The sequence below is a fragment of the Myiozetetes cayanensis genome, unplaced genomic scaffold (genome assembly GCF_022539395.1).
Source record: "Myiozetetes cayanensis isolate MyiCay16 unplaced genomic scaffold, myiCay2020 scf1, whole genome shotgun sequence".
Classification (NCBI taxonomy): Eukaryota; Metazoa; Chordata; class Aves; order Passeriformes; family Tyrannidae; genus Myiozetetes; species Myiozetetes cayanensis.
Window position 1 is genome coordinate 74,196,005 of NW_026086604.1, and position 26,500 is coordinate 74,222,504.

Here is a 26,500-nt window from a genome sequence, read left to right on the forward strand (position 1 = left end):
ACTGCCTAGTACCTCTTAGAGGCATCTTTAGCATGTGGCATTGACATACACTGAGCTAACACAGCTTATTTTGCCTTAAATGAATAAAACTGCTTCTCCAGTCAAGTAGGGTCACAGGGAAGGCAGCTTCCCTGTTCCACCTGCCCTGACATCTGCTCTTTACCACACAGTCACATACTGGTGAGCTATCTGCTGTCAGTGCTTTTTGCAGCTCTTCTCAACTTCTCTTTTTTGAAGGCCAAGTCTGCTGGTATCAGCTATAGGTGACAACAGCCTGGCATGCTGCTGCCTAACACATGGGCAGCTGGAAATAGCCAGTCCAGCGACATTTTGATTAAGCAGGATGAGAGCCAGGTTGCACACCACAATGTGGCAATAAGGAAAGCTCACGGACAGGGTGGGATCTGCTAAGGGAGAAGGGCTGTAAAAGACATCTAAAAGCAGGAATGCTTCCTTGAAGTGTTCAAGTTTTTCTCTTACTGTGAAAAAAACCCACAAAATCACCGCCCAAAAATTCCTCCTCCCCTCCTGCAAAAAAAAAAAACCACCTAAAAAAAGAACCCAAATAAACTTCTGGGGGTGTTCAAATGCAAAAGAAGCTAGTTTTCTGTCTGCATTTATGTGAAAAAAAGCCCATCATCAAAGCCAAAGAGGAAGAACTCTTGAGGAGAGGTACAGTTGTGAGTTTTGAACAAAACTAGAAAGGGACTTTCTAGCACAAATTACCCAACAGTAAGGAACATAAAAAGTTCCACAGAAAGTCTCAGAGTTCTAATGTCCAAGTTGCACTGGGCAGCTCTTTCTATACAATGTTTTTACTAGTGGAAAAAGCCTTTTCTTTCACTCAGTGGGCAATCTTTCTTTGCTCTGCACACAGTAGCTTTAAAACCACAACAAAATTCTGCTTCAGAGAGGTATTCAGCTAAGTTCCTGAACAGAAATGGATGCTAAGCAGATGTTAAGCCCAGGTTAATGCCTTTTCCTGAGCAGGTGCATTGCAGCTGGAGATGTAAAAGACAAAAAAAAAAAAAAAAAAAAGTCACACTGAAGCTAAATCATTGCAATGTCATTATTATCTATTTTAAATAACATAGGGGCAGAATAGTGCCCCATCCCATGTTCAGTCTGAAACCAATGCCCCCTTGTTTTCCTCTACAATAAGCTGTTTACAAAGACTCTTACAAATGCACAGGTAACTCCTGGGGGAGGACGAGCCAAACCCCAGCCAGGGAAGTCACAACAGAGCTTTGACTCCTGCCAAGGTCCTGATGAGCAGTTGATTAAAACAATTTCAGGTTCTGATAAATATATGTCCCTAAGATGCCAAAGCACTCTCCGGGGTCCATGCATAAATACTGTTAACACGCTACATCTGAAAATATAATGGGAAATACAGGCCACTGTGCTGTCTGTAAGCCATTGTCTACAAAAATGGGATGGAAGATGACATCAATTGCTAGCAGAATATTTAATATTCTATTACAGTAACTGTAAAATGATTAAAACAACTTTCCCAATAGAAATCTGAGACTCCTTAAGCATACAGAATGAAAGAAACCCTTCAAAACTATGCACTTCTCAGGAGAAAAGGATAAGCGGAAGCATGTTTCATACAGAAATCAATAAGATTTTAAAAAATATTTTTGCTACCTTATGGCACTGAGAAAGGTTTTAAAAGACTTTTCAATATTTAGGAAATCTCAAATCCTGCAATGGGGAATCTTCTCTTGAGTTTGCAATGCTTGTGAAAGCATTTATTGAAGTCCTAGAGCACAAATCACAATCTGTTTTCTGAAATCAAACTTGCAAAATGAGCATGCAAAACCACCTGGATTGTTTTACTTCTCAAATTAAAATTTGATTATATTAATTAAAATAATTTGATTAAAAAAAAAAGAAAAAGAAAAAAAGAAGCTCTGGCCAAAGTTCAGGTTGTCTGGTTGAACACATCAGTGTCTAGGTTACCTCTGAAAAAGACTCGCAGGCTAGAATAACAAACACACCTTGCAGCTCAACTCTGCCACGTGAACACTGGCTGAAATTCCTCCCCAGTTTCTACCACTGAGGAGGCATCACATAGATGGGTTTACTAGTATGAGTGGAGCAGCCCTGAAGAACAGAAGTGTTACCTCACATACTCCATACTTCTAAAGATGATAAAATCCAAATGCCATATTTCAAGTTCTGATCCTCACCAGTGCTATCAATTGTGAGCAGTGACAGAGAATTCAAGCTGACTCTTTCTCCATGATTGAAATCATCAGTCAGTATTTAAGTGCCTTGGACAGCAAATTCCTCAGCACAATCATTAATTGTTGCTGTAAGTCTTTCAAGAGCACCAACAGGCAAGCACAGCTTCTTTTAAGGCCAGAAGTAATTACCATTACAAACTACATCTCTGCAGCTGCGCAGTCTAAATCCTATCCCCTCAGCTTTGTACAAGCACCAGCCCCACAATATGCACAGTCAGACTATTTTACCTTATTTTTTCCAAGCTGCCATTCAGTGCTTGTGCTGTCATAGAGACGAAGTAGGACTGCACATTTTTCATTTAAATCTTCAGGCAGAGTTAAGTTTCTCATGAGGACTTCATACCTGGCAAACAAAAAGAATTTATTGCTTCATTTAAGAAATAAGTTCTATTTTTGCCATATTATTTTTTTTCTTTTTACTTTTATTCCTCAACACAGGAATGCTGACTTGGTACCCGTGATTTACAGCTGAAGTGCACATGTCAGTGTGTTTACCTTTTATAAAAGTCTTGAAAGGGCCTCCGGACTGGGAAACCAGCCCTCCGAATCCTGACCGTCTCCAACATCCCAGAATAGCGCAGCTGGTTAAGCACCACTGTCTGATCAAACTGGTCTGGCATCTAAAATGAGCAGGTTCAAACCAACAGTTTTAATAGCAATGGTTAGAGATGTCAGGGGAAATAAAGAAAGGGAAAATTGTATGACTCTGAAATGCACAAAGGCTCAAAACTGGCTACACAATGTCTTACAGGATATTAGCAGTTCTGAGCATACAAAAATGTATCTACAGAATAGAAATCACAGGGTAATCTCACAGTATCATTTCCACAGACACAGTATTTACAGTCATTTAATCTAATCAGCTCTCTCTTTCCATCTCATGTATATTTGCAGACCACTGTTGTGCAGAAAGAAACAACAGAAAAAAAAAACAGGTAGCTAAGAGGTCAAGAGCTATAAGTTTGATTATTTTGCTTCTTTAGCAATTCAATTTAAAGTCCCTGTAGATGATCCCAAATGTTGAAGATAAACAAATACAGTGGTATGATTTTAATAAAAAACAAAACCAGAAGGACAGAAAATACTCAAATTTTAGTATATTGACAATTATCTGCTGTGAACAGGGATGAGAATTTGCCACTGGTACCCCAAATCTTTAATAAGCTGTATTTAAAAGAGTTTCAATTTGTTGCTAAAGAGTAAACATATTGTGTTCTGTAAACAGAAAAAAAAAATCTGCTTATCTGAAGTAAGTCTCCCTTATTTTGCTCGCAGTTCTTTCAGCATAATTTTTCATTTAGAAAACAGATAACCCTCCAGCCACTCAGTTATGAAAACCTGTGAATACTAATCAGTATGTTTCTGCTGTTGGCAGCTTCAGGGATCCTGTCATCCCATAGGAGAACCCTGAGGGTCACCTGTGCTTTCACTGTCCTTTGAGGTAAACCAGCCACAGCCATGCAAAGCTACTCAGATAGCACAAATTGCTGCCTGGCAAAGCACGGGCAACCCCTGTACCAAAATGCCACCACATGTAAATACAACATTTAATTTATCAGCATGATCTATCATCATCCACTTTAAACCATCAGCTTACCCTGCTGCACAGTCATTTGCAGGGCTGGAGTACAGTGTTCAGTATTTTGCAAGAAGTTGAGACAGGGGGATCTCATAGAAACAGTTAGAGGTTCACATAAAGATCTGAAAGTCTTCAACAGGACAGTAAGATCAAACACTGGGCAACTGTAAGCCAGAGGACTCTCTTGGTATTTATTAACTGGCTTTAATCATGCCTCATGTTCAACTTAGCAAATAAATTACTCCCCCAAATTCAGGGAAGCACAGACTCAAAACTTCATTTCAAATATCCAGTATAACCTTTTCAATCAAGGCCTTTATCCACAAAACAAAACACTACATGCTAATAATGACACCTCTGAGTTGTTAATTAGGTAGCTTCAAAAATTTTGATAGATTGGCTTCTACTTGCCTTCTTTAAAAGACAAAATGTCTAAACCAAAAGTTTGCTATTGTTCCTTCCATTACTTTATTTTCTGGAGCAGAGATGGGAGACTCCTCTGCAGATGCAGCAGCCCTTCTGCAGCGAGCTGCTGCAGAACTGCATAGATTAACACTCCCCATCACTCACTGTTCCTCCAACAGAGAAAGACTTTCCAGTGGAAAAGCACCACAGCCTGGCCCTTCCTCCACAGTCAATAGCACTGAACAAAACTCAAAAGCAGTTGTGTTTTAGAAAGTGGCTGCTCACCCCGTGAGCCCTGTCTGCCTGGCGTAATTAGCACTGCATGTGTGCCATCAGGACCCAGTCTGGTGCCAGTGGGCAGACTGGGGCTATGGAGAACATCAGCCACTGCCAACAGCTCCTTTTGCCCTCCCTCTACGACAGCATCCAAGGGACACTCCAGAGCTACATCAACTCTGCACCACTCTGGTTGTTGTTACATTAATAACACTGTTACAAATGTGATTTCATGTTTTAGTTCAATACCCACACGTATAAAAAAAATGAAAGTTCTAAAGGGGAAAAACACCTCTGTGAAAGGTGTCAACAAACTCATCTTTCTCAACAATGGGTTTCATTTGAATTTTGCCACGACAAGTAAAACACACCATGAGCAAAACCTTTGTATTATAGTGAACACACAGCATGAATGCTTACAATGAGGGCATTGATACTGTCATGAATGGTATTGCCAACAGTGTTTTCTATATGTCTCGACTTTATGGCAGCCAAGTGACTGCTGTTAGTTAGGGAACTAGCCTGGCAAAGCTGCCCTTTGCATGTCCATGCACACACCTGTCTGCCTCTCTGTGCACAAGACTGATGATGCCTGACAGGAAAGGCAGGGAAGAACACAGATATACGCACAAAAATCATAGTGAAAAACATTCATTTTTCAACTTGTGTACCTGAAGGGTGATGCTTGCCACAAGCAGACACAGGTCAATAGATCTCTTTTTCTTTAACAATAAAACTGCTTTTAGTCCATTAACCCCACCCAAACTCACTGGCTCAAAAGGTGACACTCTTCACGAGACTTGAAAACACAACACTCTTCTTGGTGTGTTGAGGTGAGGAGGCAGATGCACAGACGGGAGTGGGGATACAGCAAAGCCAGGCAAAATGCTGGTGACGTGACAGATGTCTCTCTCACAACGCAGCCTTTCCCTCTGCAAGGGAGCACCTCCCACTTCGAGAGCCAGATGGCTGCTGCACCATCTAACCCTGTTATTGTCAATCCCAGACATTTTGAAAGTCAAAAGTCACCCACACAGCTGGCTTGAAATCTCATGTTACTGTTTTAAAAATCTTTTTTAAGTCACAGAGGAAGAGGCCACATTTTCATAACATTTTTCCTGCAACTACTGAAATTTGAAACAGTCCTGTTCTGTCACCAGAAGGTGGGATAGTCACACAGACACCTAATTTCAAATACTTGCATTTTTAAAGAAAAGCATGAAACCTTGCAGTATGGAGAAGAGCTGCAGCTGGTCATAGAGGGAGCTGAAACCCTAAACACTGAAATGCATCCAGGGTTTCCCACATCTAACAAAACCAATCAGAAATAACAAATGCAGTCCCACACATACTGGTAGCCACAACAGTCCAGCAGATCCAACTTACAATTTGCCAATACTACTACCTCAGGTAGTTTTACTCAGTGGATGAAGAGGATTTCAACCTCAATCATATAAACACTTGCAGGAAGGGATAACCTTAAGCATAACATCAGTCAGATGTTAGGACCCGTCATAACTAAAAAAATCAATTGCAAGTGCATTTATTGAACCGTAGTGCAAGAGAACAGTGAGTGATTTTAAAACAATACATCTTCCACAGTAAAAATTTGAAATAATTCCTAAAACTAAGATTCCTGCAAAGTAAAATCAAATTTATAAAAGAAAAGGCAACAAGAAAGGAAGTCAACTGATAGTTTCCAAAATTGTCTGAGATGCAATCAGCTCAATTTTCAATAGATAGTTCACTTTTATAATGGAATGGCACCACTAAACTACTACGTACACAAAATCAGCAGACAACAGCTGGAATCACATCAGTCACAGCCATGTTGAGGCACTGAGCAACATTAATGTGAAATTAATAACTACAAGTCAGGTCTGTTCTATTTGATAAGGGTTGGTTTTTGTGGTGCAGACACAACTTGTGATTCATTATTTCCTGAATCCCAAAGTCTCCACTGAATTTGCACCAGACAGCACCAATGCCAAGGCTTTAATGTGACCTGGAGTCTCTGCTGGTGTGACTTTGGCTCCTTAAGCTGCTAAATGCTTGCTCTGATCTGTAGTGAGTCTCCTAAAGGGCAAAGCTTCTGACTGAAATCACAATTAGAAGCACCATTAGGACAGACATCTAACACCTATGGATAATTTTAGAGATAAAATAGATCCTTAGATTACAGTCTGACTGAGCTTTGAAAAAAACACCATCCCTTTTCCCTGGACAGCACCCTTAGTGAAGACCCCAAGCATCTGAGTAACACAGAGAACACAACACTTTTTTGCTCTTTGCATCATTTGCCCTACTGAAACACAGAGGATACCTGACTTCACCCTGAGGAAATCCTTCTTCCTTTCTGAACTCCTGGCTGCCTCACAAGAGTACAGGCACAGTAATGACAGATCACAGCAGGCTCACAGACTTTATGTAGGCAGAAGGGATTTCACAGAGAGACTGGGGGGGGTAGGGGAGGTGTGGGGGAAAAGGAAAAAAAACCCAGTCCCTTGTTTCTAGATTTCTCTCTAAGAACTTGAGTAGAGCCATGACAGCTTTGCTTAGAAGTGTCTTAGAAGTGCTGGTTTTCCTGGCTTAGGAAAGTGTTTTGTGGAAGACACATGCTGAGAAAGAAAAGCGGATGTAAAAAAGTAATTTTTTTATTTAAACACCAGTACCTTTTGTCCATGTCTTAGTTTTTTTTAAATCTGCCCTTTTACTCCTAAGATGAAGTCCTGGCAATTTTCCTCTGGAGAAAACCAGTAGCAAATAAAAAGAGGTAAGTCTTTCTTTGCCTTTAGCGTAGGTTTTGAACTTTGATGACAACAGTTTCAACAGATTTTCAACCCCAGAACTGTTGCATTTCCAGCACAAGGAGGATTGTAACCTGTGCGTGTCCTGCCCAAGGACCTGGAACACCAGGTCCCACTCACCTAAGAGCCTATTTCAAAGAAAAAAACCCCTCTCTGGTCTTCTCCAGCATGCAGCTAGCTGTAACTGGAACAGATACGGGTTGAAACATAGACAAGTTTGATGCCTGCTTTGTTTTGAAAGCCATTACCTTACTGTCCCAGAGTATTTGTGTTCAGACAAACACCATAAGAATACAAGAGAATAAAACCAAAGAACATGCCACAGCTAAAATTTATGTGGCATTTCTACCGTTTGGCACTGGCAAGTCAAGGAATATTTGAAATCTGAAATAACAGTAAGTGTTTTGCGTGTCCAAAGTCCTCCTGGCCTTTATCCACATAACCACCCCAAAACCCCATAAAAAGACTGTAAAAATTACTAACACTGCTGGTGACAATTTGCTAGAAAAAGTGCATGGGTATATTACAACAACCCGTGTGCCAGAAAAAAATTCTGCTGCAAACTCCATGCCGGATTTCACTGCAAACTCAGCAATGATATGCTGGATCTTTGGTACAGTCTCTGCAGGTCTGAACGTGAAAGCACTGCATTTACCTGCAGCAAGCAGTTTACAGGATTAGCTGATCTCTTCCAACTCCAGCTACTGCATTTGACCTGTGTGACTCATCTTCTAGCCCTGGGTACTTCAGATAAGAGACAGACTTCAAAATTAGCCACTCTCATGCCACAGGTTAGAGTTTCCTCTGATAAAAATAGTACTGCATAGAAGGAACACTGTAATCTTAGAGATCTTCTACTGTACCAAAACAGTCAAAGCAGGAGACCCAATAAATGAATGTCAAAATGCTTTTGTATTTATATTCAGCCTGTCACCCAGCTTACTTTACAAGCAAGGGCATCTCAAGGACATTTTTAAGACAGCAGCCCATTAAAGAGGTATGAAATAGTACATTACATCAACAATCTGTACTAGTGTTTGAAAATTTCAACTAGGTCAAGGCATTAGATACATCTACAAAGATGTTGTGGTCATATTTCAGGTCATGCTTGACTATATTCAGCAAAGATAAAAGCTGGAACTAACTTCCTTACTGGGGAAAAGATGCTCAAATGATTCTGACTGGCTTGCTGACATTTCATGCTTTCATCAACAATGAACAATAAAATCACAATCCCAAGTCTATTTAATCTACTTTTTATTACTTATTGTCACTGTACTCTTACATTTCAGAGTAATCTTTTTGTTTGATTTGTATGGACTAAATGCTACCCCTGAGTAAATACACAACAGCCTCTTTGTGAACCTTCCTTTTTAAAGGTATTCGGAATTTCTTCTAAAGAAAAACAGAATTTGCTCACTCTTTCACATGAGAAATGCCAGATACTCAAAATGACTGTTCTTTCTTATACACTGGTTAAACCTTTGCAGAATAGGAATGGATTGTTAAAGGCACAGGCTTGAACACCAGAGATACTGAAGTTTTCTAAGTGCATATTTAGAGCTTGGTGATTGCCTAAATTTTCAGCTAAAGTGAGCCCTTGTTGCTTGAATACATTAGTCAGGGACTCCATTGAAATGCACAGCAAGTCTCATGGGCTGTTAGTCCCAAAACCGAAACTGCAGGACCATCCATGTGAGACAGGCAATTAAAAGCATTTGGAAAACAGGGATTTAAGGTTTGAAGCCTTGCTGGCAGGGTCTCACAGCACACTGACAGAAGGTGCGACTCGCAACACGGACCCCAGCTGGAACTTTTCATAAACCCCTCTTTCCACCTCTGAGAAATCTGTTGCCATTTCATCTGAGGTCATCCTCACTGAAGCCTCCAGTCCCTGCAGACTAAACCCCAATCTGGTCTCATCCTCCCCACACTGTGACCAGTCAGCAGGCTTCTTCTGAAGAAAATCAATTAGGCTCCCTGAGTCACAGACATACCATGAAGAAACATGCAGTGAGTTACTAATTGCAAGAGCAGCTATCCTTCCCTACCAACCCTGTGTCAAGATAGGCAACAACAACATCACCCCTGTTCATTATAGTGGTCAAGAAAACTACTGTACATACCACTCCATGTCTGCTGAGGCTGCATACAGACCGAATGCAGATGGGGAAACCCTGACCCTCCATGTCATAAAATAACTTACCTGGACTGAGACCTCAGCTTTCTTTATCTTTTTTTTAATTATTTTTAATTTTTCCCTGCACTTTCACTCCTCCATACCAGACTTTTCATCCACACTTTAAATTTTATTTTGTTGTTATTCAACAATTTGTTGGCAGGCTGGGCACATAAATACATTACTATACTTAAAAGCAGTAAAATATGTTTTAGGATGGTCCCTCTAACATGATTTTTTCTGATAATGGTGCTTGGTATCAAGCATTTATTCCCAGAAGATATAAAGTTTCATCAGGGGACAGAAAACTAGGATGAAAATACTTGAGAGAACGTGTGATGAATTAAGATGAATTAAGATGAATTTCATCTGGCGTAGCCAAAGTCTGACTTGGCTGTAAAACCTTGTAACAATCCATTAAGAACCTAATCCTCGATGTTCCTAATACCTAGTGTACAGTTACTAAAAGCAATCTCACACTTGAAACCCTCCAAGAAGCTAGTTCTCACTGAAATGCTAACCCAGTATCACTTCAGCAGTACATTCTCAAATAGTATTGCAGATAACTTTGACCCACATTATCACAACTCTCCTGGCTTTCCCTGGTGACACAAAATTGAGCAACTTTTTTTCAGACTACAGCTTCATGCAGGGGAAGAGAGGATACGGGGCTACTGCCTCCTCTTCTCCATTGCAGCTAAGTAGAAAGGAGGAGGTGGAAGAACCTCACTTTCAGCTCATGGGTGGAGGGGGCTAACATTGCACTCCACAGAGGGACAAGAGACATCAACTTGTAGAGCACAAGAAGAGTAGAAGAGGATTCTAAATCCAAATCTCATTTTATTCTCTGCTTCAGTCCTAGGCACCTTCCTACTGCTTCTCTAGGTCACATCAAAGCCTATTTCTTTTGGGTCCCAAGCCCAAATGCCATTTACATCTTGATATTCTTCTATTCTGGGGCATTGCTTTAAAGAGACCTCTGCTATTTCAGAAGTCAGTTTAGTGATTTGGGGGCTAAACTGTGCTCCTCAGCTGCATGACTGCTACTGAAATGTAATGTCTGGTTTTGGAGAAAAATAAAGGAGATGGCTACACTGGAAACCACTAGGTAAGAGCCATGAGAATAAAGGTCTGAGTTCAAAAAGACAGCAAGGAACTTGAATAAAAGCCTTGAAGAGCTCATCACTGAGAAAGCTGAGAGGCCCTGATAGTAATCAGGGAGTAGCCATACCAAGAGTATATATTCAAAAACAATTTCTAATATCCAGCAGATAAAGACATAAAACCCATGAAAATCAAAGACATATCCAAAACAGAAAGCACAAGTTTTTCTCACTGACTGCATTCATTTGAAGAGCTTACCCATGGTGGTAGGACTGTCTCAAGCCACCAGACACTTCAGAGAAAACAGAATGTCATCCTCCTTCCAGCAGACACTAATGGCTTCCTCACACACTGAGTTAGACTAAAAGATCTAACTGGCCCTCCTTCGGCATGCCAGTTATGGAAGAAAATACCACTTTTATTTATTTTAAGAAACTTAATGCTGACTTCAGTAACCTTCTTTATGTATGCAAGTATTTGATGGTCCAGCAAGGGCAGATTGGCTGAAATTTTACTGTGGCTGACTGTCCAGGAAGACACAGGCTGCAGTACTAAGGACTAGCTTACATTAAAAGTCATTATAAAGCCTTCACATATTCACCACAAAATAATAAAAATTATTTACTACAGTTGTCAAAAATGGGAAAGGCCCTGCAACAATCATGAATCACACCTCTGCAAACTACAAGGTTTAAAATAATAAAAAAGTATGAGTTGCCTTTAACTGATTTAAGTCTGGAGTGTCCATGTTTGTTGTATGGCCCTAAGGGGCAGCAACTTCATAGTTTAAAGTCAAAATCAAATTCAAGTAATATTAATAAGTTACTGCTTGATTACACCCCTTTTTTAATATTGAGGCCACAAGCAGTTTCTCCTTCTCCAAAGAATTTAGCCCCTGTATATGGTTCACTCTCTCTGTGGCCCATAAAAGATGCCTACAAAGCACAAGGCTGACGTAATGCTCAGTCTGCTCGGTGCTTTCTCAAGCAAGGAAACATTCCATTATAATTCCTCCACTGAAAAAATATGTGGTTTTATAAAATTATCTCCTAAGTAGCCCTGTCCCTTCTCCTTCCTGTATCAAGCCTGTTGTTCGAAAGCCATAATGGGAAACCAGCCAGGCTTAAAGAACAGCCAATACCTTGTACGTGTAAATGGGGAACGCCACAGAATATTCAGTCGAACAGCTTTGTGTTGCTAGGACACCGGAGGTCGGACTGCACTGAAAGGGCAGATTATTCCCACCCCGGCACAGGCACAGAGGTCCATTCACAGCAGGGCTGCTGCCTCTGGGCTGCTGCCTGCACAGGCACCACAGCCCAGCCCTCCCCAGGCATCCCTGCCACCCAATTTCCTGCACTGCCCCTTGCCAGAGCGGCCAGCAGGCATGCCCCTCACCAGAAATGTCCCATGGTGCTGTACATGGGCTCTCACTGTTTGGATCATTCCCAAAGGCTCCGCTTCAACCTGAGGGAGCTGGGGATACTGAGGGCTGAACAAGAGCTATGCTGCAGTAGACTTGCAGTGCGTGGTCTGGAGATCTCCTTTAAGTATCATGAACCCTGTAACACTGCATTTAAGATACTTTTAAAATCTAGAGAGGGGAAATTCAAGTTTACAGAGGTGATGGGGATCTCTGTGACCAGCACAGATGTCTACCTAGCTGAGAGCAAGATTTGCGTGATAGTTCAGATAAGTGGCCCAACTCAAACCCATGTAATTGGTATGTTAATTACTCCTACATCTTACATCTCAGCACATCTCGGGTAGCGTCAGTCTAATTTTGGCATTTTTCTTAGAATTTGGTCCTCTGAGCTGCTGTTCATGTATTCCTATACATTTTTACATTCCTATACATTTACATTTACAAGACTAGCAAAATGCGTGTATGTGTGTGTTTGCAGGGCAGGGGCAGAAAAGGAAGACAGTTGTTTGTTCTTCATTTCACAGAAAAGGGCAATAAATGTACATTTATTTCACAGAAAAAGACAATAAATATGTTCTCCTCTGGCTGCTTCGTTATAACACAACAGTCCTGTCCCATCCTCCCATTGAGAGTTGCAAATTCTCCTCCTTGAGTTCTTTGATGTTTCTGAGAACCACATCAAAATCAAATTAGGTATTTCTTGAAATTCAGAACTTTCCAGTATAAGTAAAACAAAAAGCCCCTTTACTGATTTCTTTGTATTTTATATGAACATGAGATGGAGGAGCTCTGCAGATCACAGCTATCTGTGCTGTCATGGAGGCTACACACAGGTGAGTCAACATGACCTTGGCTAGAACAGCAGGTACCTCCTGTCCCCTTCTGTGCTTCCTGCACTGATACTAATTGCATTCAGTAGAGAAAAAACCTCCACGTTTGTCATCTCATTGCAATAGATGATGTGTTGATAAGCATCAATACTTGCAATCAAAGTCACCATATATTTTTCCCTCACAAAAAAAATGTTGCACAAGCGACTTCTTAGTTCCAGTTCTTAAACATCTGTGATTTAAGGGTTAACTACAGAGTAAATTAACTTTGCTTTATTAGCATGGTACACCGTTGCCCAAAATGGATGGCAATAAACCTCCTTAACATCAATATAGTTATCAAACTAAGTATTAAATGATTTATCTAAACACACATATATATATCTAGAGAGAGAAAGAATGAATTATAATACATGGTAACATATACATTGGTGTCTAACTAATTTAACATTCAACCACCTTCTGAGTGATTTAATTGTGGTGCCACTATTCACTTCCTCAAAGCCTGCAGAATCCACAGCCAGGGATGCTGGTTGACAGCCCTTTGTTTCACTAAGACTAGTTCCATCTTTACTTAGTTACATGAACCACACACTTGGCTGACTTTATCTATTTTTAAGATGACTGTGTGGAGAAAAGTTCTGTCCTTACTTATGGTGTTACAATCTATTGCATCATATTCAGATAAGAATATGGCTCCTCCTGCTCTAGAAGTGGATTTTTCTTCCCTCTTCCATATTTTCTGATCATGCTGAAAACAGACTGTTGAGACTCCATGACTGGTTAGAAGCCCTTTCACTGCTGCCTTACCAGCACTCCGTTCTCCTGGGACTGGCCAGCAGCATGGAACATGCACCACTAGAAGCAACAGATGTAACAAGTCTTGTCTTCTCAGTGCAGATGACTTGTGACTTTTGGCTGGGTATGCACTGTAAGGGACCTGCGCATATGCCTCGCTCCTCTTCAGAGCTGTGTGACAAAATGCATTGTGGCTCCAGGTTCTCTGTGCTGGCCAAAGCAGCATCAAAACAGGAATAATTTAAACAAAGCATTTACACACGTGATTAGAGCCCATTGAGGTTAATGAAATGTACATTCCTGTAAGAACCAGGCTGGTGTGAGGTTTGTTATGTTGGGCATGCCAGTGGTCACAGGGAAACAGCAATTTTAGATCCTGAACAGCCATTTCTCCCCTGAGAAATTGCTAGGCTGGTTCAAGTATACAACCCAGCATAACCCTTAATGTTTGACTCAGAAAGAGACACTTAAGATAGAATCAGCTTCCCTAAATGCAATTTTTGTTTGACATGTGAATTCTTTTTGAAGCTAATTTACATGCTACACCACTTTTAATAAAAATCACCATTTCTCCCTTTGAAAGACTATTTAATTGATGAGGCTGGTCACTGTTTCTTTTTGGTAAATATGCACAAATGGTATGTTTAGGAAGTTGCAGATGGACATACACACCTTTTCCATGCTGAATCTGAGGCAGCCATTCATTTGAGAAAGCCAGTATCACAGAGGATTCGGCATTTATCTGGGTTTCTGAAATTGGATGTCTACTCTCAACCCATCTACTTTAAGATTTCTAGATCTACAGAGAGTGAGTTTCAAAAATGCAACAATACATCTCATGTAAACAGTGGAAACAGACCCTAGTACTATGAGTGTGGTGACAAATTTGCCTTTCCCACACTAAATATCATGCAATGCTCACAGGTGTGTGCCACAATCCAAGGTGGTAGCAAAACCAAAAAACTTTCCAGTGTGCCAAATCATTTGCATGGTGCAATGGGCTTCTTGGCTCACCAGCAGCTTCACAGACCTGAAGAGAGTGTGTCCCTGCCCAATGCTTGGGACCAAGCAACAAAAGGAATACTGCCCACAGAGCCTGAGAAACTGTGGTGCTATCTCCTCCCCAACAAAGCTCCTGTATCCCAGCTGCCCAGCTCCCTGTTGCCTAAACACAGAATACGCATCAGGAATGTGGAGAGGAGACAAACTAACAACAGCAGCCTCAAACCTCGTCATGTGTCAGCCAAAAACTTCCTGTAGTTTAGACTGACTGCCATCACACAGCTATGGCTCAGATGATGTCCTAAAACATAGACTTTACAGCTACTACACTGTAACAGTAGCAGCTAGAACTTCATACAACTGAAGCCACAACCTGACTTCTAATGACACTGTTAAGAAAGGACCTGCCTTTTTTCTGAGGTTTATAAACTGCATAAAGCCACCAGAAATGGTAAATTCTGATTACAAGACAACAAAAATAAGATGCCTTGATGCACTTTCAGTAGGCATTTCATGTTTAATGTTTCATCTCATGAGTTAACACCAGATGTTCTGAAGTGTACTTAGTCCTTACAAATCCATAATAGTGAGGTTTCCCCTCTGAAGTCTTTGCTTCATCCTCTGACTAAATTAAGAAAAGCCATATATATGTACATAAGCAGTTAAGAGTTTAGGCAGTTTAGGAGTTTCTAGTCTTACACAACATTAACTTCTGCTCTGACTGGGACAGCACTCTAACTTTCACGTAATTCCTATCAGTAATCTAGCTGTATTGGAAAAACATTGTTGTTATGCTTCCATTTATGTTACAGGTTGTAAGTATTTTTTTTTTTTTAACAAGTCAACAAATGAGAAACACAACAATTTTATCTTTTTTTGAAACTAAGCCGGTTTAGTGAAAGAAATGCTGAATAAATATCACTGATGTGTCACACAACAAAACCAGCTACCACCACTGCTACCATTCGGGGTTTAAAGGGACATATTTTAACATCAGTGAGAGAAGAACAACTACAAGTTATGAGAACCCTGTTTCCCGGTCCCATTCAGGGGTTTTATCAGATCATACATCCTCCACCTAGATTTGCAAGGCAAATCTAGGGTTGCTCTTCTTGACACCAGAATAAAACTCCCATAGACTTCAATGATGCAGGATCAAACCCATTCCCTTCATAACAGGTTCTCTCAAGCAATTTTATCCTAATTTTCTACCCTGTGGCTGAATTCTAATGTTTGCAGAGACAAGCACTTTAAGTGGGAAAGCAGAAGTAAAATGCAGATCCCAGAAGCAAAGACAACCAGTGGTGAACAGAGCTATTTTACATGTTGTGCTGGGGGGTATACTTCACTGGGGATGGAAGGGAGAGCTGACATAGCAAACAAAGTCAGAATGTACTGCTGTTATGGTATCCTTTCCATTACTACTGCAATAAATTTTCCTAGGCATTTTCCATTTCCTGTATTTCTATGGCAAAAAATTACTGTTTCAAATGTGCCCCATCAAGTTTCTCTAGTAAAACTACAAAATTAGACTTCTGCATTTTGAAGATATCTCACTGGATTCCCCCCATTCTGAACACACTCGTCTCCAGTATCACTTTCTTAGCATGTAATTAACACAAAACTACAGCTGTGCCTTATGCCTTAATAAATTACAGGAATACTATAAATCTAAAGTTTACATAGGTTGTTTTCCCAAATTTATACCATAGACTGCTGAACAGAAAAGATCTTTCTCCAGAAAGCAGCCCGTCACTACAACACAGGTCTTCTCCCCTCTGCACATACAGCTCTACTTCTGCTGACTTTTTCCCAGCTCTGCAAACAATCATCCCTTTAACTTTCAAACAAAGTGTGATTTATTAAAGCAGACTGCTTGGCAGCAAAGCTCTCCTGGCGCTCAAAAATATGATTAGACCAGTAAATTTAGTTCTTTTTTCATAAACTTGATTCTCCATGCATTTACCCTCTTAAAAGAAAATACAAGCCCAGAAACATTTCCAGTACAGCTTGCTCAGCCAAACTACAGGCACTTTAGATTATTTTTCTACAAGTCCACTGCAGCTTCAAATATGCAAGATTAAAATAATTTAAAAATCTGCATGAATTAAACCCCTTACCTTTTAAGACTTTTTCACCCTTCAGCGTTCATCCATTGTGAAAAACTGAATCTTTAGCAGTTGCAGCTATGTACACACACACAGACACACACAGAACAGGGCTTTCTTCAGCTCACTGGTATTTCAAGTCTTTCATGTGATATCTTTGGCTGTACTTGCTTAATTCATTCCTGCTGCTACTCAAAGGAAGTCAAGCCTAGCGAGGGCTGGCTCTACAGCAATTGCTGAAGATATTCCTGACTAACAGGACACAAGGGCTAATCTCACCTTATAGGCAGTAAGAATGTAAATACATTTCACAGCCAACAAATTCCTAAACCTTAAGAGATAAAATGCACAAAATGCCCCAAGACACAGTTTAGCAAGGAAGGGACTTACGAACGTTAAAGTTTTTGCTAAAGAACAATACTCTATACCCCAGCAATGCTTCTGGAGGTCTAAGGATGTCTATTTATCACGGACTGTGCATGTTCCCTTGGAATAGTTACCATGAGAACACAGCAAACAGGATTTGAATGTAAATTGACATCTAGAGATGGGGGACTTCTTTTTTGTAGTTATAGAAGAAAACTTTCAGAGCTTGATGAAGTACACACTTTTTCTGAGCATACATTTGCATGACAATGTTTGCAATTCAAATGCTTGGTAGAGTGTACAAGAAGGAAGAAAAGCCAAATTCTTTGCTCAGTATTTATAAAAAGCAAATACTTCAGACTTGGGATCAGTAGTTGCAATTTCATGAATGCCTATCCATGTCACACAATCACATATAAAGTAATTCAAAAACCTCAAAAAATCCATCAGGTGGCACAACATGCAGAATTATTTCACTGCCTGAAGTCAGCTTGAGGCAGTAAGGTGCTCTGCTGCTGACAGATCAATTGCTGCAGCAGTGAAAATCTTCCTCACTTCTACATATCACACTGAACTACATGGCAAGTGCTGCACATTAAAAATGCCTTACCCCCAGGCATTTTATTTTTCCCCAGAATTGTTCTGGTACTTTGCCATTTGGGCCACCTCCTTCCAAGTCCCTCCCAAAGCAGCGTTTGCTGCCCATGTGTCCCTCCATCCTGCTTAGATACTGCCACAGTTACTAACCAAGATCCATAAAATTACTCCTACCATTTGTGGAAAAAGTCCTACCAAATGGTACATGATGCAAAACATGCAAATATTTGTCTGCATGCACTGCCTGGAGTTTGAGGCAACCTTTACAGCAGCATGTCTGCTCCCTCCCCAGCAGCATCCCATCTCAGCCCTCTCTATCCCTAGCCTTAAACAGCTCAGTTTTAAACTCCTTAACCACGGTCACTGAAAGACAAACCCTATAATACACTTATCAAAGGGCTGCCTCGTCAGCCCTGCTTGGTAAGCAACAAACCTTGATGAAGAAGAAGAACATGCCTGTCTGAGTGACTGCCTGGAGAGCGGAATGACCTACTTCAGCCGAGCAAGCAGGGACACTCTGAGATGGGGACAAAGGGACAACCCAGTGGCTCCTGGGCAGCATACCCAACAGGCTGCGCCACAGGAGTGATGGGAGCGATCTTTCAGAGAGGACGCAGAAGACAGGCATGCCTTACATGCAGCACAAAACACTCTGCAGGAATCATCTTGTTCTTTCAGGCAGGGACTCAGACTTACATGTAACATCACTGCCAGCACTCTGTGAGCAGGAGCGATTGCCTTCCTCACACCCACTCTCCTTATCACTTTTTACCTAAGGAGTCTTCTAGCGCCTGACCTAATTACTCAAGTGATGTGTCAGAAAAGGATGCAGCTGGGACATACTCCACAAGTCTTGATTTGAAGCTATGTAATTCTGCAAAACCCAAGGCGACAAGATCCAGGCAGCTGAATTAAGTGGCGTTGGCCAGGCACGCCGCCACACCTTCCGACTGCACCTTCCTGATCATGAATCATAAGGCCTTAAGAACAAGTTAAAAGGCTAAGAATAAATAGTTTGCATTTGGCCCTGTGCACCTGCTGACCTGAGAGATTGGGCCAACATGCCATGTTTTTGGGAAATGATTGCTCTCCTCCCAAATGATGAGCCTGAGCAGCAGCTCCCTGAGCCTGACCCGAGCTGCCCCAGCAAGCTAAATCTGTGCTCAGAGCCTGTGGCTCTGCTTCCTCCAGAAGAAATGACAGCAGTAATTGGCAGCCAAAAAGCCTTCCTTAAACAAGTATTTATTGAAAACAACTGTGATTAAAGAGACAATTTTAAAATAGGCAATAAGGATCTCTAATATATGAGCTTATACACTGTAAATGAATACTAGTACACCTTAACTCTCTATAGGTAGTACCACACACACCCAGCAGCTGTACATGGGCTATATAATCTAATCTCTTTACTTTCAAAATATGTCAGGGTAACTATTACCATGATCAGGCTTTCTATTCCCTTTTTCTTATGGACAGTAAGTCAATTTACTGTGTGATTTGCTAGCTGCTAGCACCAGAGAACACCACAGTTTTGCTGCAGAAGGGCTACCCCAGGGCTCAGCAACTGAGTAAACCATAAAGACCTTCCATTTAGGGCCTTACACTTTTTAGCTTTTAACTGCTGGGTTCAGCATCTTTAAAAACCCACAAAGGCATCTGCTCCCTAGCCGGGGACACCCAGACTCTGTTGTGTGACAAGTCAGTGTGTAAAGCACATGCTTGGTAAATAACTCCAGTAGGACGTGCACAGAGGTTTGAAGCCAGACCTATTAAGGATATTTTTGAAACAGAGACTTCTAAAAGTGAAGTTTTCCAGATGCTTAGCAATCCTGTGCTACAAGTATGGTAGAATATCTTTGAAGTTCAGAGTCTTCTTCCCTGAATCTTTCAAGGTTATATGTCAGTGCTGTTCTCAATGCAGCACCACAAGACTTGAACTCTTCTTATCCATATTTCTGCAAGAAAAATAAATTAAAATCTCCCTACAAGGCAAACTCAGTAATTCATACAGTCAAGTCTCAATATGACAATACTGCAATTCCAGCTTGACAACCAGTTCAGGTACTGGTTCACTGCACTTGTACCTGCTCCACACCCTGCATACAATCACCCTCGCAGACAGGGTCAAGCTGTACTATCACTGTTCCTTTGCACTGCATTCCTGAGCTGTACTTCTAACTGGTGGTTAGGTTGGTATTACGCTGTACTTATATTTGTAATGATCCAGAGCTATTTTAAGAACACAGCTTTAATTCAGGCGCCAAGCAAAATAGGTGTGCATCTTATTTTGTCTTATATAGGACATGCTGCTTGCTATTCTAGGGTGTCTCATGGCCATTAATGACCTGTGCCTCCAACTACACTGCAGGTGCCAATAGCCATACCTTGATCCCTCAAATGGCTCTGTCCCCAGAAGTGATGCTAATCATCTTATTGCCTTGATAATAATTCTCCCAGAATGAATATGGAGCATGATAGGATTCTAAGCAGCAGTAGATCTCGCAAAATTTATTACAGATGTTTTTTTCTACCAGTCTTCCTTTGAACTGAGAAGTTATTACTAGTTTCATTTTTTCTGTTTTCATTTTCCCTGTAGCCCCTACCCTGCTGCAGGTTTACAATGCATGTTTAATTTTGTTCATTTCTTTGCCTGACCTAATTAAATTTTAAGATTAAAGAAAAATTAATATAAAAACCTGCAGAGGAAGAGAATTGCCCCTTCAGAGATCACAAGCTCTGAGACAAGGCGGCTTTTATCTTGACAGTGACAAGATCATCACTACAACAGAGGAATGAGACAGACCATAAATGAACGGACAGGGAGATGAGTAGAGACCCTGCAATACCACTGCCTGGTGGCACACACCAGCAGAAGTTTCCTATAAAAATTAAGAAGTGAAAATCTTCAAATATTTCACGTGAACTATAATTAAGCTAGGATTTTGTCTATCTAACTCAATTTAGATCTGTAACCAAAGAGTAGACACCCATCTGCATTCATGAGAGAACAGCCAAGCCTGAACCTGTGGAAGTCTCAAGAACAGGGAATTACAAAAGCAAGCTGTACTAACTGAAGTTATGAGACATCAGCACAGATGAGGCCATGCAGATGCTGGAGTTGGGGGCCACTCACTACCCTTACGACAGTATTATGCCACTTGTGTTTATGCCAATATATTTTCAAGAAATCACCTAGATGGAAAAGGGAACTTGAGAAAGCACTTAAGCCAAACTGCCTGAGGCTGGCTGTTTCTGGGCAACACAAAAATTTCTGCCTCTGAAACAGCTTGAATAGAAAGTCCAGGCCTTAAGTTTACTTTGATCGGTCTCCTGAGAGGCACCAAGGCTTAGCAACTTTATTAACAGCAGTAAGCTGGAAGAAACATTCAGCTGATGGCTGTAGCAATGGCTGAAGCTTGTTTTAAAAAGACAGTCTTTTTTGTTGTTGTTTTTTGTTTGTTTGTGGGTTGGTTGGTTTTGTTTGGGGGGGGTGGTGGCCACCACCTTAATTTAAGGTACACCAAAAAAACCCAAGAGTCAGAGACCAGAAAAGGTAAGGCTGCAGGGAGGAATTATTATTGAATAGAACAGGAGTTAAGAAAAGAAACATGAAACCAAGAAACAGAGAAAGATGTGTCAAAGTTCAAAAGGATGAAAAGATATGTAGTTCTGCCAGCTGCAGTGAAGATAAGGGGAACTGAGGAGAAAGACCCTTCATTAGCAGAAAAACACTCATTAAGCATACCAAGTGGAAAAGTTTCCATGTTATGGCTGGTTCAGAACAGATTGGAAATTGTGAAAACAGATACCATGATTGTTCAGGGGTCTCCCAAAGATTAATGGGTCCTCTGTCCTTCTGTCTGAGGCCTGCTTGCTGAAACGTCTTGTGACAAAAGGTCACATACTCTGTGCTCTCCCTTTAGGAAATTGCACTAATGAGTGTAGATCCTGCTTTCATATGTAAATGTCCAGTGGTTTACTGCATATGCTGAATTGTTTTCGCTTGTCACTGCAATGTATTTAAAAATTAAACTTTTGAAAAATTACAACAATCAAATAATTACTGCAAATTATCACATCTCTTATCCAACATGAATACACTTTAATGTCTAGAACAGCAGAGAAAATACTGTCTGCTGCACATTCTGCTTTTCAAAGGCTTGAATTTGACTTCCATTTGCTCAACCTCATTCATCTACAGACTTCAAACATACTTCCAGAGTAAAACAGGTCTCGAGCCTCACCCACTCCTCCCCTCCAGTTACAGAGGATGCTCACCAATACGTCTGTCACCTATTTGTATCCAATTCAGAGAGATATGAGCAGATTGAGAGGCTTTGCCCCCAGTAACACAACTTCAGCTCCCTCCTTGATGAATCTCTCTGGTCCAGCTCTCTCTTAATGCTGTGTATTTCAAAAACCAAGTAAGACACCCCTTTCTTCCACATAATTTGGTATTTGGCAAGCAGTGTTTATGCACTTTTCAAGAGACATTTATCATTCCATATCACCAACGCTGCAGATGGAAAACACAGAGGAATATGGTCAGTGAAGACCTTTACTTTCTTTCAATCGCAGTTTCTCCGCTTTGGCAACAACTGATCTGAATGTTTCAAGCAGTTATGTTTCTAACCAACCCTGCACAGTGAGTCACATGCATGGTAACCCCTGGTAGTCCATGCACAGCTAATGTGTCTCTGAGCTGTGCTGGTTCAGAGCTGGGCAAACTGAGTCACCTCCTCTTCCTTTGTCTAACTGAAAAGAAGCAACACGTTGTATGAGAGGACAAAATAAAAAGTCCTTAATATGATGTGCATCTATGGAATCCAGCGAAGGTACCTGCATCACAGCAGAAGGAGCAACAACATCACAAGACTGGCACTTAAAATCACTATGTCTGTATGACATGGAGTGGGAGACAGGGTACAGCGGGCAAAACTTACAACAGTGAATCCCAAAAATGCATTTTGATAACACTTCCCCGATTTAAGAAAGCCATTGACAAGCATTGAAAGCGTGGCTTTCCTTCTCATTTTCTGTCAAGTTTTCTGCTGAATCAGCTACAACAGAGAAACCGTGTGACACTTGACTCCTGTTCTTCAAATAGGATTTCTTATTTGGTAAAAGCCATTGAATCAAGGTAAATTTGCAATCAAATTAAAGCAAATGGAAAACAAGGACAATAATTTTTCTGTAAGATTTCAGTGAGACTTCATATGTACATTGAAAGGGATGGTGTACAGAAATTTCCTAATCTGTTCCAGCATGCACTCCTGCAATTAGATGTGGTTCCCTGAGACTGAGGCTTTCTCAAGCTCCTTCTCCTTGCATAGCTGCTAATTCTGTGAGAACTTTGTTTTAATGGTAGTAAAATATATGCGCAGATATAGTAACAGATGCCAAATTTGTCAGCAATGGAGCATTCTGCTGGGAAAAGACTGGAAGAACAAGGAACACAGTAATGGGAACTCAGTGTTTTCCTTGCCATGGAAATGCAACAAGTGCCTGGTTCTTGCATCAGTCATGGCAAATCCTTGTGACTTTGGCACTGTGGAGATGAGCCTTACTCAGGTACAAAAGGACAAATAAGGAAAACATGTGAGTTAGTTACTGAAATTCTTCTTATGCTCCAGTGGCAGCAGGCAGGCTTTATAAGTGCCATAGGGCTTCCAGGCAGAAATGGGAGCAGGGAAGCAAACAAGCTTTTCAAAACTATCCTCCTTCCTCAGTCAGGGATTTGCTACATACACAGGCTCACAAACCCCAGCTATTGGCCCAGGTGCCATCATCCATGTGGGTTCAGCTGCCTGGTGACTGCACACCTTAGCAACAAACACTTTAACATGCAGAAAGCAGTTCTAATTTGCTTCCAGGCTGCCCTTTCTTGCTAAGGTGCCCAAAATATGCATATTATTTGACACATCACAAGCAGCAGTGCAAAAGTAGAGTTAGGAACTGAAAACTTGTAAAGTCAAGGATGTACTGTCCAGGCAACACAAAAACCTGCAGGTTTGATTTATTGATATCCTGATTAACCAGACATCCCATAAAAATATAGCAAGTAAATATGGATTTATAGCAAAGTCACTTATGAATTGCCATGTGAAAACCATAAATCAGAGTCACTAGCACCTCCACCTACATTTTTGACATAAGCAGACCACAGCTGACTAACAGTCTATAAAGCCAAAAATGGATATGCAAAAACCCAAGATATCAGAACCAGGCTAACAATATTAATTTCAATGACTACTGTATCATTACCACTTCATTTCTAGAGAGCACTCTGACATATTTAGAAAAGTCTTGACATTGCCTTTCATTATCTGTAACCCAAAAGACAAATCAGTATTGTAAGCCTTAGTCTCCAAGCCTGTTTTAAAAACAAATTTCTGTAACAGAACAAAACAGCCAGCATGGACAGGCTGAGTATCTTCATAAATTGAAAGAGTCTGATGACAGAGTCAGTCATTCACACCAGTTTTGCTAAATGCACATGAACCACTACCTCCAGTGATTTAAAACCAACTTTGCAGTTTTGGTATTTTCTTCCTTTAAAGACTCTCACAGAGTTGTCACATGAGCAGAGGAGCCTTCTACCTTTCTTTTAAAGCCATCCTTAAAGTCACTCATTTATCAAAGTTGTGAGAAATGACTATTAAAAAAACCAAAAGCCTTTCCCAGTGCCTTCCCCTTGCAGAGTCTTCTACAAAGTCAGTGAAGAATGCTACCCTATGCTTCACACAATGGTAAATAACCGGACAGGCAGACAAAGATTAGGCCTGAAGCATATAGAAAAGATGGAAACTATTTAAAATCTTACCTTCTGCACATTGGGTTTGATGCACCGAATGAAGAATGGATTTGAAGAACTCAGCGTTGCCATTAAAGAATGAAGTGATTCCTAAAACACAGGTAGAAAGAAGAGCACTTCACAAGCTGGATTTTTGTACAAACAACATACCCCCGACAAGAGGTCTTGCAGCTCTGCACTGCAGACAGCATCTAACTGCAACACCTAGTGGTACACAGCAGAAGTTACTGCACCATGTAAGCTCTTGCTTCCAAACATACAGGATCAATACATGTGTGTTCATTTCTTCCACTATCTCTTCTGACCAAAACTGTCATCACTGTTTTACAGTGAACATGATTCACAGGTTGATACTAAGAAAACTGTTTGTAAGGAAACACCAAATTGGAAATTTGCTGTTTCAGGGATCTTTCAAATGACTACTTAAGACTTAGGATCCACACTCCCAAACTGCTAAACACAACCACGTCAAAAGGAAGGATAAGGGGCTTAAGGTAAACCCCACAAAACTATATTTCCTCTTTTCATTTCAACTACCCTATGTCCACTCACTTTCCATTGCCCCTGAAGAAAACAGGTTTTTTTCCTAGTTTTAGAACTCTGAATGATTCAATACATGTTAGACTATCAGTTGTCTGAACCTCAGCCTGGAGATAAAAATCACAAAAATCCCTCAGTCCTTTTGTGATTATTACTTTAATTACGTATCCGCCCCTTTCCCTCCTGAGCTATCATTTCATATCTTATTCCAACTTGCCTCATTCTGTATCATTAAGTATGATGAACCATTTTGAACTGAGGTCTTGCATTTACTTTGCAGAGATACAAATGACTGTACAGGAGAGGAACCCAGGCTCTGAAGAGTCCAGAAAGTTAGCAAATGGTAATGTTTCAACCCTCAAAGGTGGTACTTTGTGCCAGGCAGCAGAGGGAATACAGAGCAGGCTGCCTAGGAGACAGAAAATCTACCTTTTAAAGGAGCAACACTGTGCATCCTGCCATATGTCTTGGAGCAAAACTGCCAATGTCAGTCTGTTATAACAAATTCTTGCTTTAATCTGCAGACCAAGGACTTAACTTGATGATTAAACATGCAGTGATAAAGGTAACAAGCAGAGTTAAGGCTGTGCACAGGAGCTGGTGCAGAGCAAAGAGAGCAAACAGTGAAATGACTGGGAATATAAATGATAGGTCTTTGCTTCATTTGCCTTTGGTAGCCTACGGACCAGGAATCAGGCTGCAAACATGAAACAGCCAGAACATACAAAACCAAATATTTTGTGTAAAGACAAATATTTACAGCTTTAGAAAGTAAAGGCTTAATTGCATTAAATCTGTGTGAACATTGCATCTCCGGATAATAAGCCAGTTCTCTCAAGCCAGGCTCCTACTTGCAGAGATTGGAAAAGTTGCTCAGTCTAAACAAAAATGATGTAAACTATTTTCACCTTCACTTGTGGTACAGACAGTCAGATTCTGCAGAGTGCTGCAAACCTCTAAGTCACTGGTGACAATCTGGTCAATCTAATCTGAAGTTTTCCCTGCTATAATCAACAGGCTGAAACAGACGGCATCTAAACTCAGCCATTCTGCATGCACCCCCAGACCTGCAGTAGGCAGGTCATCAAATGAAAAGAAGAGTCAACCAACCTATCATGAGAATAAAACTGTGAAGGCAAAGTTCTTATCTTCAGTTGAAATAAGATGGGCTAATCCCTGTAAGGCTTTAAAACATGCAAAAAACACCCAACCTAATTCTCTGTGGAAGGTATGATATGAAGGTCAACCTCTTGTAAAGCAGCCCAGTTGGTTAATGGTCAGTTACTGCAGCTTCAGATAAGAGGCAATTATGTTTTGATTTCATGTTTTATCACCCTTATGTAGTCCAGGGGCCCTGACAGAGAACAGAAGGAACACTACATTTTGTTTTACCTTGCCAAGTGGGTGCAAAAATGTG

The 26,500-nt window shown here is 40.8% G+C and overlaps 1 protein-coding gene across 1 annotated transcript in view; it reads right to left on the minus strand.

Annotated features, from left to right (window-relative positions):
• MYO10 (myosin X) overlaps nt 1–26,500 on the minus strand; it is a 167,117-nt gene that overhangs the window by 30,302 nt on the left and 110,315 nt on the right. Inside the window, exons 19-21 of the mRNA XM_050316122.1 lie at nt 24,553–24,633; nt 2,748–2,872; nt 2,481–2,595 (exon numbers count right to left, since the gene is read on the minus strand). Coding sequence (XP_050172079.1) covers nt 2,481–2,595; nt 2,748–2,872; nt 24,553–24,633 — 321 coding nt within the window. The remainder of the gene's footprint in view (nt 1–2,480; nt 2,596–2,747; nt 2,873–24,552; nt 24,634–26,500) is intronic.